This window comes from Heterodontus francisci, chromosome 32 (assembly GCF_036365525.1).
Source record: "Heterodontus francisci isolate sHetFra1 chromosome 32, sHetFra1.hap1, whole genome shotgun sequence".
NCBI lineage: Eukaryota > Metazoa > Chordata > Chondrichthyes > Heterodontiformes > Heterodontidae > Heterodontus > Heterodontus francisci.
The window spans coordinates 15,137,681-15,151,490 of NC_090402.1; the positions used below are offsets into that span (position 1 = coordinate 15,137,681).

Genomic DNA, 13,810 nt, shown 5'->3' on the forward strand with positions numbered 1-13,810 from the left:
TGGTGTCGAGCTTCTTGAGTGTTGTTGGAGCTGTACCCATCCAGGCAAGTGGAGAGTATTCCATCAGACTCCTGACTTGTGCCTTGTGGATGGTGGACAGGCTTTGGGGAGAGCCAACAAAGCAATAAATGGTAGGATAGTGAGAAGTATAGAGAAGCAGAGGGATCTTGGAATACATGTCCACAGATTCCTGAAGGTAGCAGGATAAGTAGACAAGGCGGTTAAGAAGGCATGCATGATACTTTACTTTATTAACTGAGGTATAGAATATAAGAACAGGGAGGTTTTGCTATAGCTGTATAAAACACTAGTTAGGCCACGGTTAGAGTACATCCTTGGTGGAAGAGGTCGCAGGTTTGGAAGGTGCTGTTGAAGGAGGCATGGTGAGTTGCTGCAGTGCATCTTGTATATGGTATACACTGCTGCCGCTGTGCATTGGTGGCAGAGGGAGTGAATGTTTAAGGTGTTGGATGGGATGCCTATCAAACGGGCTGCTTTGTTGTTGGAGCCACACTCATCCAGGCAAGTGGAGAATATTCCATGACATTCCTGACTTGTGCGTTGTAGATGGTGGACAGGTTTTGGGGAGTCAGGAGGTGGGTTACCTGCTGCAGAATTCCCAGCCTCTGACCTGCTCTGGTCACTGCATTGCAGAAAGGATGTGCGCACTAGAGAGAGTAGAGGAGATTTATGAGGATGTTGCCAAGATTGGGAAATTTTAGCTATGAAGAAACATTGGATTGGCTGGGATTGTTTTCTGTGGAACAGAGGAGGCAGAGGGGAGATTTAATTGAGGTGAATAAAATTATGAGGGGTCTGGATAGAAGGGATGGGAAGGACTTATTTCCCTTGACAGAGAGGTCAATAACCAGGAGGCATAGAGTCATAGAGAGATATAGGGAATTACAGAGGGAGAGTCCCATAAAAGATTCCATCTGGACCATTTGCAGCATAAAGCTGTTTAGTGAAATGTACCTGTACTGTAAAAGCGAAGCATGGCAGGCATGAAATTAGACCAATACAAAGTCAAAATCAAAGTGCTAACTGGATGGAAGAGATAGGAACTCTCCCTACAAGATACTGTGGACATAAACTCATCTAATCAGTTTGTTAGAGTTCCAACATGCCCACACCATGTTCTGCTCTAAAAGATCAAATTGATAATTAATTCTTTGACCACATATTACTGTGCAAATAATATTGGTGTATTACTTCATTCTTAATTAGCCAGTTTTAATATTTGTTTTGTGATCTGTTTAGTAAAATTCATTTCAATTTTTTGTCAAGAAAATTCCCTTGAAAGATTATATAGTTACCGATTGTGGTTTCTCCCAAAGATTTTGTGTATCCACTCCTTCTCGACTGTCAGTGCTTTCAACACTGTCATAACCTTCTGGAATATCAGGGTTTTTAAATTCAGGGCTATTTTTCTTCTCAATTTCATCTTCAGGTGTATGCAGAGAGCCTGTCAAAACAAAAAATGGTTACAATAGTGTCAGCTAGATTCACTTTCATTACACTATTCCATCCTTTGTGGTGGTGCGTTAATGTGTCAATGTTAACTTTGTTCGTCCCATCAATTGGGAATTTACAGGGTTTAATGTTTTTCTTTTTACCCCTAAATGTAATCAAGTATATTTTAGCTTTTTTTTCTGTGTTATGCAATGTGCCTTATAGAAACTCCAGCTCTAATTAAAACTTCCAAAAAGCTTATTAAATTTTGGTCACTGTAAGCATCTTTCCCATTAACATTTTGCAACCACTGGTGTTTGGGTAATTGCCTCAGGATGTGCCTGAGTTATGAAAAAAGGTTACATTTTAATTTGTGCATCAATTGTCAATGATAACTGTTGGTGTTTAACATGGACATACCTGCTTGTGCCTGAGGCCTTAAGGCAAGCAGTAGCATCACTAGCAGAACTGTCTCCATAGCTTTATCCTTTTAATTCTTGTTTATCCTTTTCTTGTATATCCAGTAATGCAATGAGTGCACTGTTCTTTTCCTGACTAGAACCGAAAAACAGTGAGAATAGTATTTAGGAAAAATGTTAACAGTAAGAGAATGACCACTTTACAATGTCTGCTCTGCCAATTACTGGAAACCCATCTCAACAAAAGTGCCTGGAGGCTTTAGTGATGCAGCACCAGCCTCTCATTCTGACACCTAATTATCCACATTCAGAATATATTCACTGGTAATTATTCCTCAAGCTCAATTTCAATTGATCCACATCTATTGAAGGAAACAATATTAAGGTCTTATAAGCTTATTAAGCCTTTGCTTTTTCGACATGACACACATACATTTAGTACACATAGTACACATCACACTAGAAGGGAAGATAATTCCACAAATATCATGACAGATACTTTCAACAGAGTTTAGCTTATACTATCGACAAAGCATTTCCGCAAAAAATGTAACGACGATTATTATTTCATTGTGCGTGATTGTTATCTTTCTGATTCCTGTGAAAGACTGAGCTGATGTGTTCTGTTGGGCTAAGTAGTTGGAGGTAAAACATACAACTGTACAATATTATAGCCTGCATTGTTTGTAGTTACCACTTCATTCTTTACTTACTTTCAGCTTTCCTTCACTGTAGGTCCCTCTTGCTTGTCAGAGGTCCCTCCTTCTCCTCACACGCTTTCAGCACCTTATTGGTAATTTTTTTCCAAAAACTGAACCTACATTTATAGTAAGTCACCATCTCGTTCTTCAGATCAGTGAACCAATCAGCATGGACAATAGCCTGTGGTATTTGTAAAATGAGATTGCAATAATATGTGGGCTAAGTGCCACTTTAACCATGTGTGTTTAACAAGATGGTTGGTATTGCCCAATGTTGCAACCTAGTAATAAAAAGTCTTCTCATTGTTACCACATTGCAATACTTCAGCCACTAAAATCAGGCCCACGAAGGTTTTTGTTCTTGTGTAGAAATATGGAATACCTGCACTGCTGCAGGTCCCAAACACAAGCAACAACTGTTGGTTAAGAAAATCAAGTTACAAATTAATATTTTTCAAGTAGATGAGAATAGAACATTTGGTGGAAAGCAGAAAGTACCCTTTCCACTTCTGTGGAGTTTTAACTGTAGTAATGTTTAACTGGTTTTCTGGATCTTCTAAGTTACAGATGTGACGTTGCCCTGAGAGCCATCTCCATGATCCATACCTGCTCCTGCCATTACAGCTGCTTAGCGAAATATCTTTGTGAGAACAGATCATTAGACAGCAAGGAAGTTGCTGAAACCCTGCATTAGGATTAACTTAATCTGATTTCCCAACATCGTAAATCCAGACCAGACAGGCTGTTTAGATCAGGGTCTAAGTTCCTCAATTTAATGAACAGCCATAGCATTCTTTAAGGAATCTGTAGCTGAGCTAAGCACCTCTGCTGCAGACGGTCTCAAAGTATCATGCTCTCCATGATAGTCTGCAGCTTGGTCAGCACTGCATAAATATGAATTTTGGACTCCTCCACGGATGCCCCCAAATTGTACATGTTGCATGGTACTTTCTCAGATGCCTTCAAAAACTGTAAGCTATCAGACTTAAGCAATTATTCTATAATAAAAGCAAAATATTGCAGATGCTGGAAATCCGAAATAAAAACAAGAAATGCTGGAAATACTCAGCAGGTCTGGCAGCATCTGTGGAGAGAGAAGCAGAGTTAACATTTCGGGTCAGTGACCCTTCTTCGGAGCAATTATCTAATTGCTTTTAAAAATAATTTATGGATTCTGCCCCAATAACAACTTACATTTATATAGTACCTTTAAGGTAGTAAAATGTCTGAAGACACGTCACAGGAGCATTATCAAATTAAATTTGACACCAAGCCACATAAAGGATATTAGGGCAGAGCTTGGTCAAAGAGGTAGGTTTTAAGGAGCATCTTAAAGGAAGAGAGAGAAGAACAGAGGCAGATAGCACTTTGTGGCAGGTAATTCCAGTGTTGGACAAAAGTGCTTGAACCAGTGTCTGTACTGTCTCTTGCACAAGTAAGAATTCTATTCATGAATATGTGGCCAGAATAATTCCAATTGAATACATGTTCACCTGATGGCTCAGCAAGTTAAGCTAGTGAGTAGCTGAGCCAAAACCAGAATATTGCGGGGAGGGAAACAGAGTTAATGTTTCCGGTCAAAGATCTTTCATCAGTTCTGACATGGATGTGAAATATTAACTCTGTTTCTCGTTCCACAAATGCTGTCAGACCTGCTGAGTATTTCAGATTTTTCTGGTTTTATTTGAGTAGCTGACCCTTATAGACTGAGATGGTCCCAAGTTAGTGCTACAGCAGTAGTAATTGATCACAAATCTAAGATATACTTTTGGGATTACTGTATAACTGGGTGCAGCCTGCAAACAGAGTGCAAATTGCAAGCAGAGTGTGGAGATTCGAGTTTGGTGAAGGGGGAAGGAGGTGCTCCTTTTTTCTACTTTTTTAAACCCTCCAGCATTTGGTCCTTGCTTCAGTGCAGTGGAAGGAGCTGGTTGGTGAGTAACTGGTAAACTATTCTACTAATAATAAATAGTCTGTAAAGTTAAGGCATGGCAGGGGAGCTCAGCAGAGTGGAATGTACAGCCTGTGGCATGTGGGAAGTCATGGATGCACCATGTGTCTTAGATAAACACATCTGCAGGAAGTGTCACCGGCTGCAGAAGCTCGTGTGGTGGCTGGAGTCAGTGTGGTGCACCCGCAAGGCAGAGAGCTACATGGATAGTACGTTTAGGGAGGTGGTCACACCACAAGTTAGGAGCTTGCAGGCATATAGGGAATGGGTGACCGCCAGGCAGTCTCAGAGAACCAGGCAGGTATTGCAGGAGTCCCCTGAGACGATCTTGCTTGCTAATCAGTTTTTTTTTTAGAGATACAGCACTGAAACAGGCCCTTCGGCCCACCGAGTCTGTGCCGACCATCAACCACCCACTTATACTAATCCTACACTAATCCCATATTGCTACCACATCCCCACCTGTCCCTATATTTTCCCTACCACCTACCTGTACTAGGGGCAATTTATAACGGCCAATTTACCTATCAACCTGCAAGTCTTTGGCATGTGGGAGGAAACCGGAGCACCCGGAGGAAACCCACGCAGCCACAGGGAGAACTTGCAAACTCCACACAGGCAGTACCCGGAATTGAACCCGGATCGCTGGAGCTGTGAGGCTGCGGTGCTAACCACTGCGCCACTGTGCCGCCCTAATTTTTGGATACTGGTGAGGGTGATGGTTCCTCAGAGGAGTGCAGTCAGAGCCAAGTTTGTGGCACCACAGGTGGCTCAGCTCCACAGGAGGGGAGGAAGAAGAATGGAAGAGCAGTAGTGATAGGGGATTTGTTAGTTAGTTAGGGGAACAGACAGGCATTTCTGTGGCCATAGATGGGACTCCAGGATAGTGTGTTGCCTCCCTGGTGCCAGTGTGAAGGATATCATACAACCACTACAGGACATTCTTCTGGGGGAGGGTGAACAGCCAGAGGTCATGATCCGTGTTGGCACCAATAATATAGATAGGAAGAGAATGAGGTCCTAAAAGCAGATTTTAGGGAGCTAGGAAGGACATTAAAAAGCAGGACCTCAAAAGCAGTAATTTCAGGATTACACTCAGTCCCAAGTGCAAGTGAGCATAGGAAAAGGAGAATTGATCATTTGAACACATGGCTGGAAAATTGGTGTAGGAGGGAGGCATCAGATTTCTGAGGCATTGGGACCAGTTCTGGGGCAGGTAGGACCTGTACAAGATGATTGGGTTACATCTTAGCAGGACTGGGAATAATATCCTCGCAAGGAGATTTGCTAATACTGTTGGGGAGGGTTTAAACTAGATTGGCAGGGGGATGGGAACCTGAGAGGGAGCTCAGATTGAAAGGAAGCAAAACTGGTAACTTGTCAAGTGTGTGGGAACCAGGAGCACATATCAGAGAGGAATACCAAGGTGCACAGAATGCTGGGGGAGATAGATAGCACTAGAATAGGGAATAGTAAGTTATGAGGTGGGGTCAGAGTAAGAGAGAATGTAATAAAGTTTAAATCAGGGTTAATGTGCATGCATGTGAATGCATGGAGTGTGGTTAATAAGACTGGTGAAGTACAAGCGCAGATTGCCATGTGGCAATATGAAGTTGTGGCTATAACAGAGACCTGGCTCAAAGAAGGGCAGGACTGGGTGTTAAGTATTCCTGGATACATTGTGTTCAGGAAAGATAGAAAAGGGAAAAAAGGGGGAGGGGTGGCAGTATTAATTAAGGAGAGCATTGCAGTGCTGGAGATAAAGGATGTCCCAGAGGGGTCGAGGACAGAATCAATTTGGCCTGAGCTAAGGAACAAAAAAGATGTGGTTACATTGCTTGGTGTTGTCTGTAGGCCACCAAGTGGGAAGGGCTTGGAGGATCAAATTTGCAGGGAAATTACAGAGAGGTGCAAAAATTATAGGGTAGTTATAATGGGGGATTTTAATTATCCAAACATAGACTGGGATAGTAGTAAAGTGTAAAGGGCAGTGAGGAGCAAGAGTTCCTAGAGTGTGTACAGGAAAATTTTCTACAGCAGTATGTTGCTAGTCCAACGAGAAAGGAGGCACTACTAGTCCTGGTTCTTGGGAATGAGGTGGGCCAAGTATCAGTAGGAGAGCATTTAGGGGATAGTGATCATTGTATCACAAGGTTTAGGTTAACTATGGAAAAGGACAAAGAGCTATCCAGAGTAAGAATAATTAACTGGGGAAAGCCAACTTCAGTGGGGTAAGAATGGAGCTGGGAGAATAAATTGGAGTCAAAGGTTGGCAGGAAAACCGACAACTGAACAATGAGCTACCTTCAAAGAAGAGATAGTTTGGGCAGTCAAGATATGTTCCCTCAAAGGGGAAAGGTAGGACAAATAAATCCAGAGCTCCCTGGATGACAAAAGAGATAGAGATTAAGATAAAGAAAACGTGTGCTTTTGACAGATGTCAGGTAGACAATACTGTTAAGAACCAGGCTGAATAAAGAAGATCCAGAGGGGAAATGAAAAAGCAAATAAGAGAAGCAAAGAGAGAACATGAAAAGAGACTGGCAGCTAGCATCAAAGGAAATCCCAAAGTTTTCAATAGACATATAAATAGTAATAAGGTGTTAAAAGGAGGAGTGGGGCCGATTAGGGACCATAAAGGGGGCATGGAGGCAGAGGGCACAGCTGAGGTATTAAATGAATACTTTGCATCTGTCTTTACCAAGGAAGAATCTGCAACCTAGGCAATGGTGAAAAAGGAGGTAAGTCAGACACTAGAGGGGGTTAAAATTGATAAATAGGATGTATTAGTTAGGCTGTCTGTACTTAAAGTGGATAAAGCACCAGAACTGGATGAGATGCATCCAAGGATACTGAGGGAAGTGAGGGTGGAAATTGCAGAGGCACTGGCCATAATTTTTCAGTCTTCCTTAGACTTGGGGATGGTGCCAGAGAACTGGAGAATTGCAAATGTTACACCCTTGTTCAAAAAAGGGTGTAAAGATAAGCCCAGCAACAACAGGCCAGTCAGTTTAACTTTGATGGTGGGGAAACTTCTAGAAAAAATAATTCAGGACAAAATTAATAGTCACAAGGACAAATGAGGGTTAATTAAGGAAAGGCAGCATGGATTTCTTAAGGGAAAATCATGTTTAACTAACTTGCTGGAGTTTTTTTGAGGAGGTAACTTTTCTGGGTGCTTTTCTGAATGGAGGGATGTGACTAGTGGTGTTCCGCAGGGATCAGTGCTGGGACCTTTGCTGTTTGTAGTATATATAAATGATTTGAAGGAAAATGTAGCTGGTCTGATTTGTAAGTTTGCGGACGACACAAAGGTTGGTGGAGTTGCGGATAGTGATGAGGATTGTCAGAGGATACAGATCGGTTGGAGACTTGGGTGGAGAAATGGCAGATGGAGTTTAATCCGGACATGTGGAGTTTGCAAGTTCTCCCTGTGTCTGCGTGGGTTTCCTCCGGGTGCTCCGTTTTCCTCCCATATGCCAAAGACTTGCAGGTTGATAGGTAAATTGGCCATTATAAATTGCCCCTAGTATAGGTAGGTGGTAGGGAAATATAGGGACAGGTGGGGATATGGGATTAGTGTAGGATTAGTATAAATGGGTGGTTGATGGTCGGCACAGACTTGGTGGGCCGAAGGGCCTGTTTCAGTGCTGTATCTCTAAACTAAACTAAACTAAATGTGAGGTAATGCATTTTGGAAGGTCTAATGCAGGTGGGAAGTATACAGTAAATGGCAGAACCCTTAGGAGTATTGACAGCAGAGAGATCTGGGCATACAGGTCCACAGGTCACTGAAAGTGGCAACGCAGGTGGATAAGGTAGTCAAGAAGGCATTCGGCATGCTTGCCTTCATCGGTCGGGGCATAGAGTATAAAAATTGGCAAGTCATGCTGCAGCTGTACAGAACTTTAGTTAGGCCACACTTATAATATTGTGTGCAATTCTGGTCGCCACACTACCAGAAGGACGTGGAGGCTTTGGAAAGGGTACAGAAGAGGTTTACCAGGATGTTGCCTGGTCTGGAGGACATTAGCTATGAGGAGAGGTTGGATAGACTCGGATTGTTTTCACTGGAACAACGGAGGTGGAGGGGCGACATGATAGAGGTTTACAAAGTTATAAGCGGCATGGACAGAGTGGATAGTCAGAAGCTTTTTCCCAGGGTGGACGAGTCAGTTACTAGGGAACATAGGTTTAAGGTGAGAGGGGCAAAGTTTAGAGGGGATGTGCGAGGCAAGTTGTTTTACACAGAGGGTGATGAGTGTCTGGATCTTGTTGCCGGGGAAGGTGGTGGAAGCAGGTACCATAGAGACGTTTAAGAGGCATCTTGACAAATACATGAATAGGATGGGAATAGAGGGATACGGACCCTGGAAGTGCAGAAGGTTTTAGTTTAGGCAGGCGTCAAGATCGGCGCAGGCTTGGAGGGCCGAATGGCCTGTTCCTGTGCTGTACTGTTCTTTGTAACAGGGTTAATGAGGGCAGTGATGTTGATGTGGTGTACATGGACTTTCAAAAAGTGTTTGATACAGTGCCACACAACAAACTTGTGAGCAAACATGTAGCTCATGGAATAAAAGTGACGGTAGCAACATGGATATGGAATTGGCTGAGTGACAGGAAACAAAGAGTAGTGGTTAATGGATGTTTTCAGGGCTGGAGGAAGGTTTGTAGTGGAGTTCCCCAGCGATTAGTGTTGGGACTCTTGCTTTTCCTGATATATATTAATGACCTAGACCTTAGTGTACAGGGCACAATTTCAAAGTTTGTCAATGATATGAAACCTGGAAGCATTGTGAACTGTGAGGAGGATCATGTAGAACTTCAAAAGGATATAGACAAGTTGGTGGAATGGGCAGACAGGTGTCAGATGAAGTTCAATGCTGGGAAATGTGAAGTCATTCATTTTGGTAGGAAGAATATGGAGAGACAATAAAAAATAAAGGGTACAATTCTGAAGGGGGTGCAGGAGCAGAGGGACCTGGGTGTATATGTGCATAAGTCATTGAAGGTGGCAGGACAGGTTGAGAGCAGTTAATAAAGCAGACTGTATCCTGGGCTTTATTAATATGGGCATAGAGTACAAGAGCAAGGAACTTATATTGAACTTGTATAAGACACGAATTCGGCCTCAGCTGGAATATCGTGTCCAGTTCTGGGTGCTGCACTTTAGGAAAAACGTGAGGGCTTTGGAGAGAGTACAGAAAAGATTCACAAGAATGGTTCCAGGGATGAGGAATTTCAGTTATGAAGATTGATTGGAAAAGTTAGGACTGTTTTCCTTGGAGAAGAGAAGGCTGAGAGGTGATATGTTCTTTTTGGGCCTCCTTATCTCGAGAGACAATGGATACGCGCCTGGAGGTGGTCAGTGGTTTGTGAAGCAGCGCCTGGAGTGGCTATAAAGGCCAATTCTGGAGTGACAGGCTCTTCCACAGGTGCTGCAGAGAAATTTGTTTGTTGGGGCTGTTGCACAGTTGGCTCTCCCCTTGCGCCTCTGTCTTTTTTCCTGCCAACTACTAAGTCTCTTCGACTCGCCACAATTTAGCCCTGTCTTTATGGCTGCCCGCCAGCTCTGGCGAATGCTGGCAACTGACTCCCACGACTTGTGATCAATGTCACACGATTTCATGTCGCGTTTGCAGACGTCTTTATAACGGAGACATGGACGGCCGGTGGGTCTGATACCAGTGGCGAGCTCGCTGTACAATGTGTCTTTGGGGATCCTGCCATCTTCCATGCGGCTCACATGGCCAAGCCATCTCAAGCGCCGCTGACTCAGTAGTGTGTATAAGCTGGGGATGTTGGCCGCTTCAAGGACTTCTGTGTTGGAGATATAGTCCTGCCACCTGATGCCAAGTATTCTCCGAAGGCAGCGAAGATGGAATGAATTGAGACGTCGCTCTTGGCTGGCATACGTTGTCCAGGCCTCGCTGCCATAGAGCAAGGCACTGAGGACACAGGCTTGATACACTCGGACTTTTGTGTTCCGTGTCAGTGCGCCATTTTCCCACACTCTCTTGGCCAGTCTGAACATAGCAGTGGAAGCCTTACCCATGCGCTTGTTGATTTCTGCATCTAGAGACAGGTTACTGGTGATAGTTGAGCCTAGGTAGGTGAACTCTTGAACCACTTCCAGAGCGTGGTCGCCAATATTGATGGATGTAGCATTTCTGACATCCTGCCCCATGATGTTCATTTTCTTGAGGCTGATGGTTAGGCCAAATTCATTGCAGGCAGACGCAAACCTGTCGATGAGACTCTGCAGGCATTCTTCAGTGTGAGATGTTAAAGCAGCATCGTCAGCAAAGAGGAGTTCTCTGATGAGGACTTTCCGTACTTTGGACTTCGCTCTTAGACGGGCAAGGTTGAACAACCTGCCCCCTGATCTTGTGTGGAGGAAAATTTCTTCTTCAGAGGATTTGAACGCATGTGAAAGCAGCAGGGAGAAGAAAATCCCAAAAAGTGTGGGTGCGAGAACACAGCCCTGTTTCACACCACTCAGGATAGGAAAGGGCTCTGATGAGGAGCCACCATGTTGAATTGTGCCTTTCATATTGTCATGGAATGAGGTGATGATACTTAGTAGCTTTGGTGGACATCCGATCTTTTCTAGTAGTCTGAAGAGACCACGTCTGCTGACGAGGTCAAAGGCTTTGGTGAGATCAATGAAAGCAATGTAGAGGGGCATCTGTTGTTCACGGCATTTCTCCTGTATCTGACGAAGGGAGAACAGCATGTCAATAGTCGATCTCTCTGCACGAAAGCCACACTGTGCCTCAGGGTAGACGCGCTCGGCCAGCTTCTGGAGCCTGTTCAGAGCGACTCGAGCAAAGACTTTCCCCACTATGCTGAGCAGGGAGATTCCACGGTAGTTGTTGCAGTCACCGCGGTCACCTTTGTTTTTATAGAGGGTGATGATGTTGGCATCGCGCATGTCCTGGGGTACTGCTCCCTCGTCCCAGCACAGGCATAGCAGTTCATGTAGTGCTGAGAGTATAGCAGGCTTGGCACTCTTGATTATTTCAGGGGTAATGCTGTCCTTCCCAGGGGCTTTTCCGCTGGCTAGGGAATCAATGGCATCACTGAGTTCCGATTTGGTTGGCTGTATGTCCAGCTCATCCATGACTGGTAGAGGCTGGGCTGCATTGAGGGCAGTCTCAGTGACAGCATTCTCCCTGGAGTACAGTTCTAGGTAGTGCTCAACCCAGCGGTCCATCTGTTTGCGTTGGTCAGTGATTATGTCCCCCGATTTAGATTTGAGGGGGGTGATCTTCTTGATGGTTGGCCCAAGAGCTCTCTTCATGCCATCATACATTCCTCTGATGTTTCCGGTGTCTGAGGCCAGCTGAATATGGCTGCATAGGTGTTGCCAGTAGTCGTTTGCGCAACGCCTAGCTGTTCTTTGTGCAGTACTTCTGGCTGCTTTAAGTGCTGCGGATGTTAAATCGCTGGGGGCTTTCTTGTAGTTCAAAAGTGCAATGCGCTTAGCGGCTATGACAGGTTCCAGCTCTTCATTATGAGATTGAAACCAGTCTGCATTTCTCTTCGCACTTTTGCCGTAGGTGGTCAAAGCTGACTCATAGATGGCGTCTCTGATGTGGGCCCACTTGGTCTCAGCATCCCCTGTGGGAGTGTTTTGAAGGGCTGTTACAAGTGAATTTAGAAATTTTTGTAACAGCTGTGGGTGAGAAATTCTGCTCGTGTTGATGCGCGGGTGGCCCTTCTGCTTGGAATGATGCAACTTCTTTGGTCTGAGTCTAACCTTGCTGCACACCAGGGAGTGGTCGGTGTCGCAGTCCGCACTGTGGAAGCTGCGTGTGATTTGAACACTGTTTAAGGCGGCTCGCCTTGTGACAATGAGGTCTAGCTGGTGCCAACGACGTGATCTTGGGTGCCTCCATGAAACCTGGTGACAGGGTTTAGTGTGAAAGAACGAGTTGGTGATGCAGAGGTTATGATAGGTACACAACTCAAGCAGTCTCTGCCCGTTCTCATTCATCCTTCCAACGCCATAGTGCCCAAGGCAGGAGGGCCATGAGTCATGGTCGGCCCCAACCCTGGCATTAAAGTCCCCCAGCAGGAATAGGTGTTCGGTGTTGGGGATGCTGCTAATGATGTTATGGAGTTGTTCATAGAACTGGTCTTTAGCTTCAGGTGCGGAACAGAGTGTTGGAGCATAGATGCTGAGTAGGTGTACTGGGCCAGAGGTGGTGAGCAGTCGGATGGACAGTATGCGTTCCGAGCCATTTGAGGGAGGCTCTATCATGCTGAGCAAGGAGTTTCTGATGGCGAAGCCCACTCCATGCTGTCTTGGTTCTTCAGGATCCCTGCCCTGCCAGAAGAAGGTGTAGTCTTGCTCTGCTAGAGAGCCACTCGCGGGGAGGCGAGTCTCCTGAAGTGCTGCAATGTCCACATTGAGTCTACTGAGCTCGTTGTTAATGATGGCGGTCTTCCGAGAATCGTTGATTTGTGTAAGGTCTTCCGACAGGCCAGGACACATAGTTCTGACGTTCCAGCTTGCAAAGCGAAGGGCTGGTACCTTCTTTCCTTTTTTCATGTTGTTTGGTGCGGTGTATCAGTCCACCTTTCGGGCAATGACCCTGAGCTCCAAGCACCCATTGAAGCAGGCAGACTGTGGCGGGACAGAACCTTATTGACCGGGGGCTGCCCGGTTTGAGGCGGGCGGTAGCTGTCCAGTGAGGTGCAATGACCTCTCCCACCGACAAAGGCAACCCGTGGCGCCCAGTTTCTACGCCAATTTATCTGGACTTATAACCCGTAACTGCTGCCTTCCGTGTTGTTTCAGTCGCTGTGAGGCAACTATGGAGTGACCTCTCCATGGCGCATGCCTGGGCAAATTTATGGAGGTTGAGAGTTGCCCAGTCGTCAAAACCCCCCTCTCGGCCTTTCTGGTGGGGTCCAAAGGAGTGCAGGACACGACGTTTGGCACCAGTATGGCTGCAGGAACTGCCGGAAACATGCCAAAGGTGACACATGACCGCCTACGGGGTTCCGCTCCGGATTTTCTGTTAGGGTTTACTCCCTTAGCCTTGGTCTCTCCCGAGACGCCCACAAGGCAGTGGGGTTGTTGGGGCCCCTACACAGGTGTAGGATGGTGCCGGTGGGAGGAGGGGATGCAAGGGGGAGGGGTAGAGGGAGGGGGTGGGGGGGGGGGTGCAGGGGAAGGGGGTGCGGGGTGAAGATGGTGCGGGGGGGGCGGGCTGGGACGGGGTTGTGAGGGGGTGAGCTGAGAGGGTGGAGCAGGGAAGGGGACGGGGGTGGGGGGG

The 13,810-nt window shown here is 45.6% G+C and overlaps 1 protein-coding gene across 2 annotated transcripts in view; it reads right to left on the bottom strand.

Moving 5' to 3' along the window:
* Positions 1-2,689, bottom strand: part of LOC137347656 (bile salt-activated lipase-like) — a 45,659-nt gene extending 42,970 nt beyond the window's left edge. For both annotated transcript variants that reach the window (XM_068012309.1, XM_068012308.1), the window contains exons 1-3: positions 2,585-2,689; positions 1,873-2,007; positions 1,317-1,465 (exon numbers count right to left, since the gene is read on the bottom strand). In XM_068012309.1, the coding sequence (XP_067868410.1) occupies positions 1,317-1,465; positions 1,873-1,930 (207 nt within the window). In that variant the 5' untranslated portion in view covers positions 1,931-2,007; positions 2,585-2,689. The remainder of the gene's footprint in view (positions 1-1,316; positions 1,466-1,872; positions 2,008-2,584) is intronic.
* Between the last annotated feature and the right edge of the window lie 11,121 nt (positions 2,690-13,810).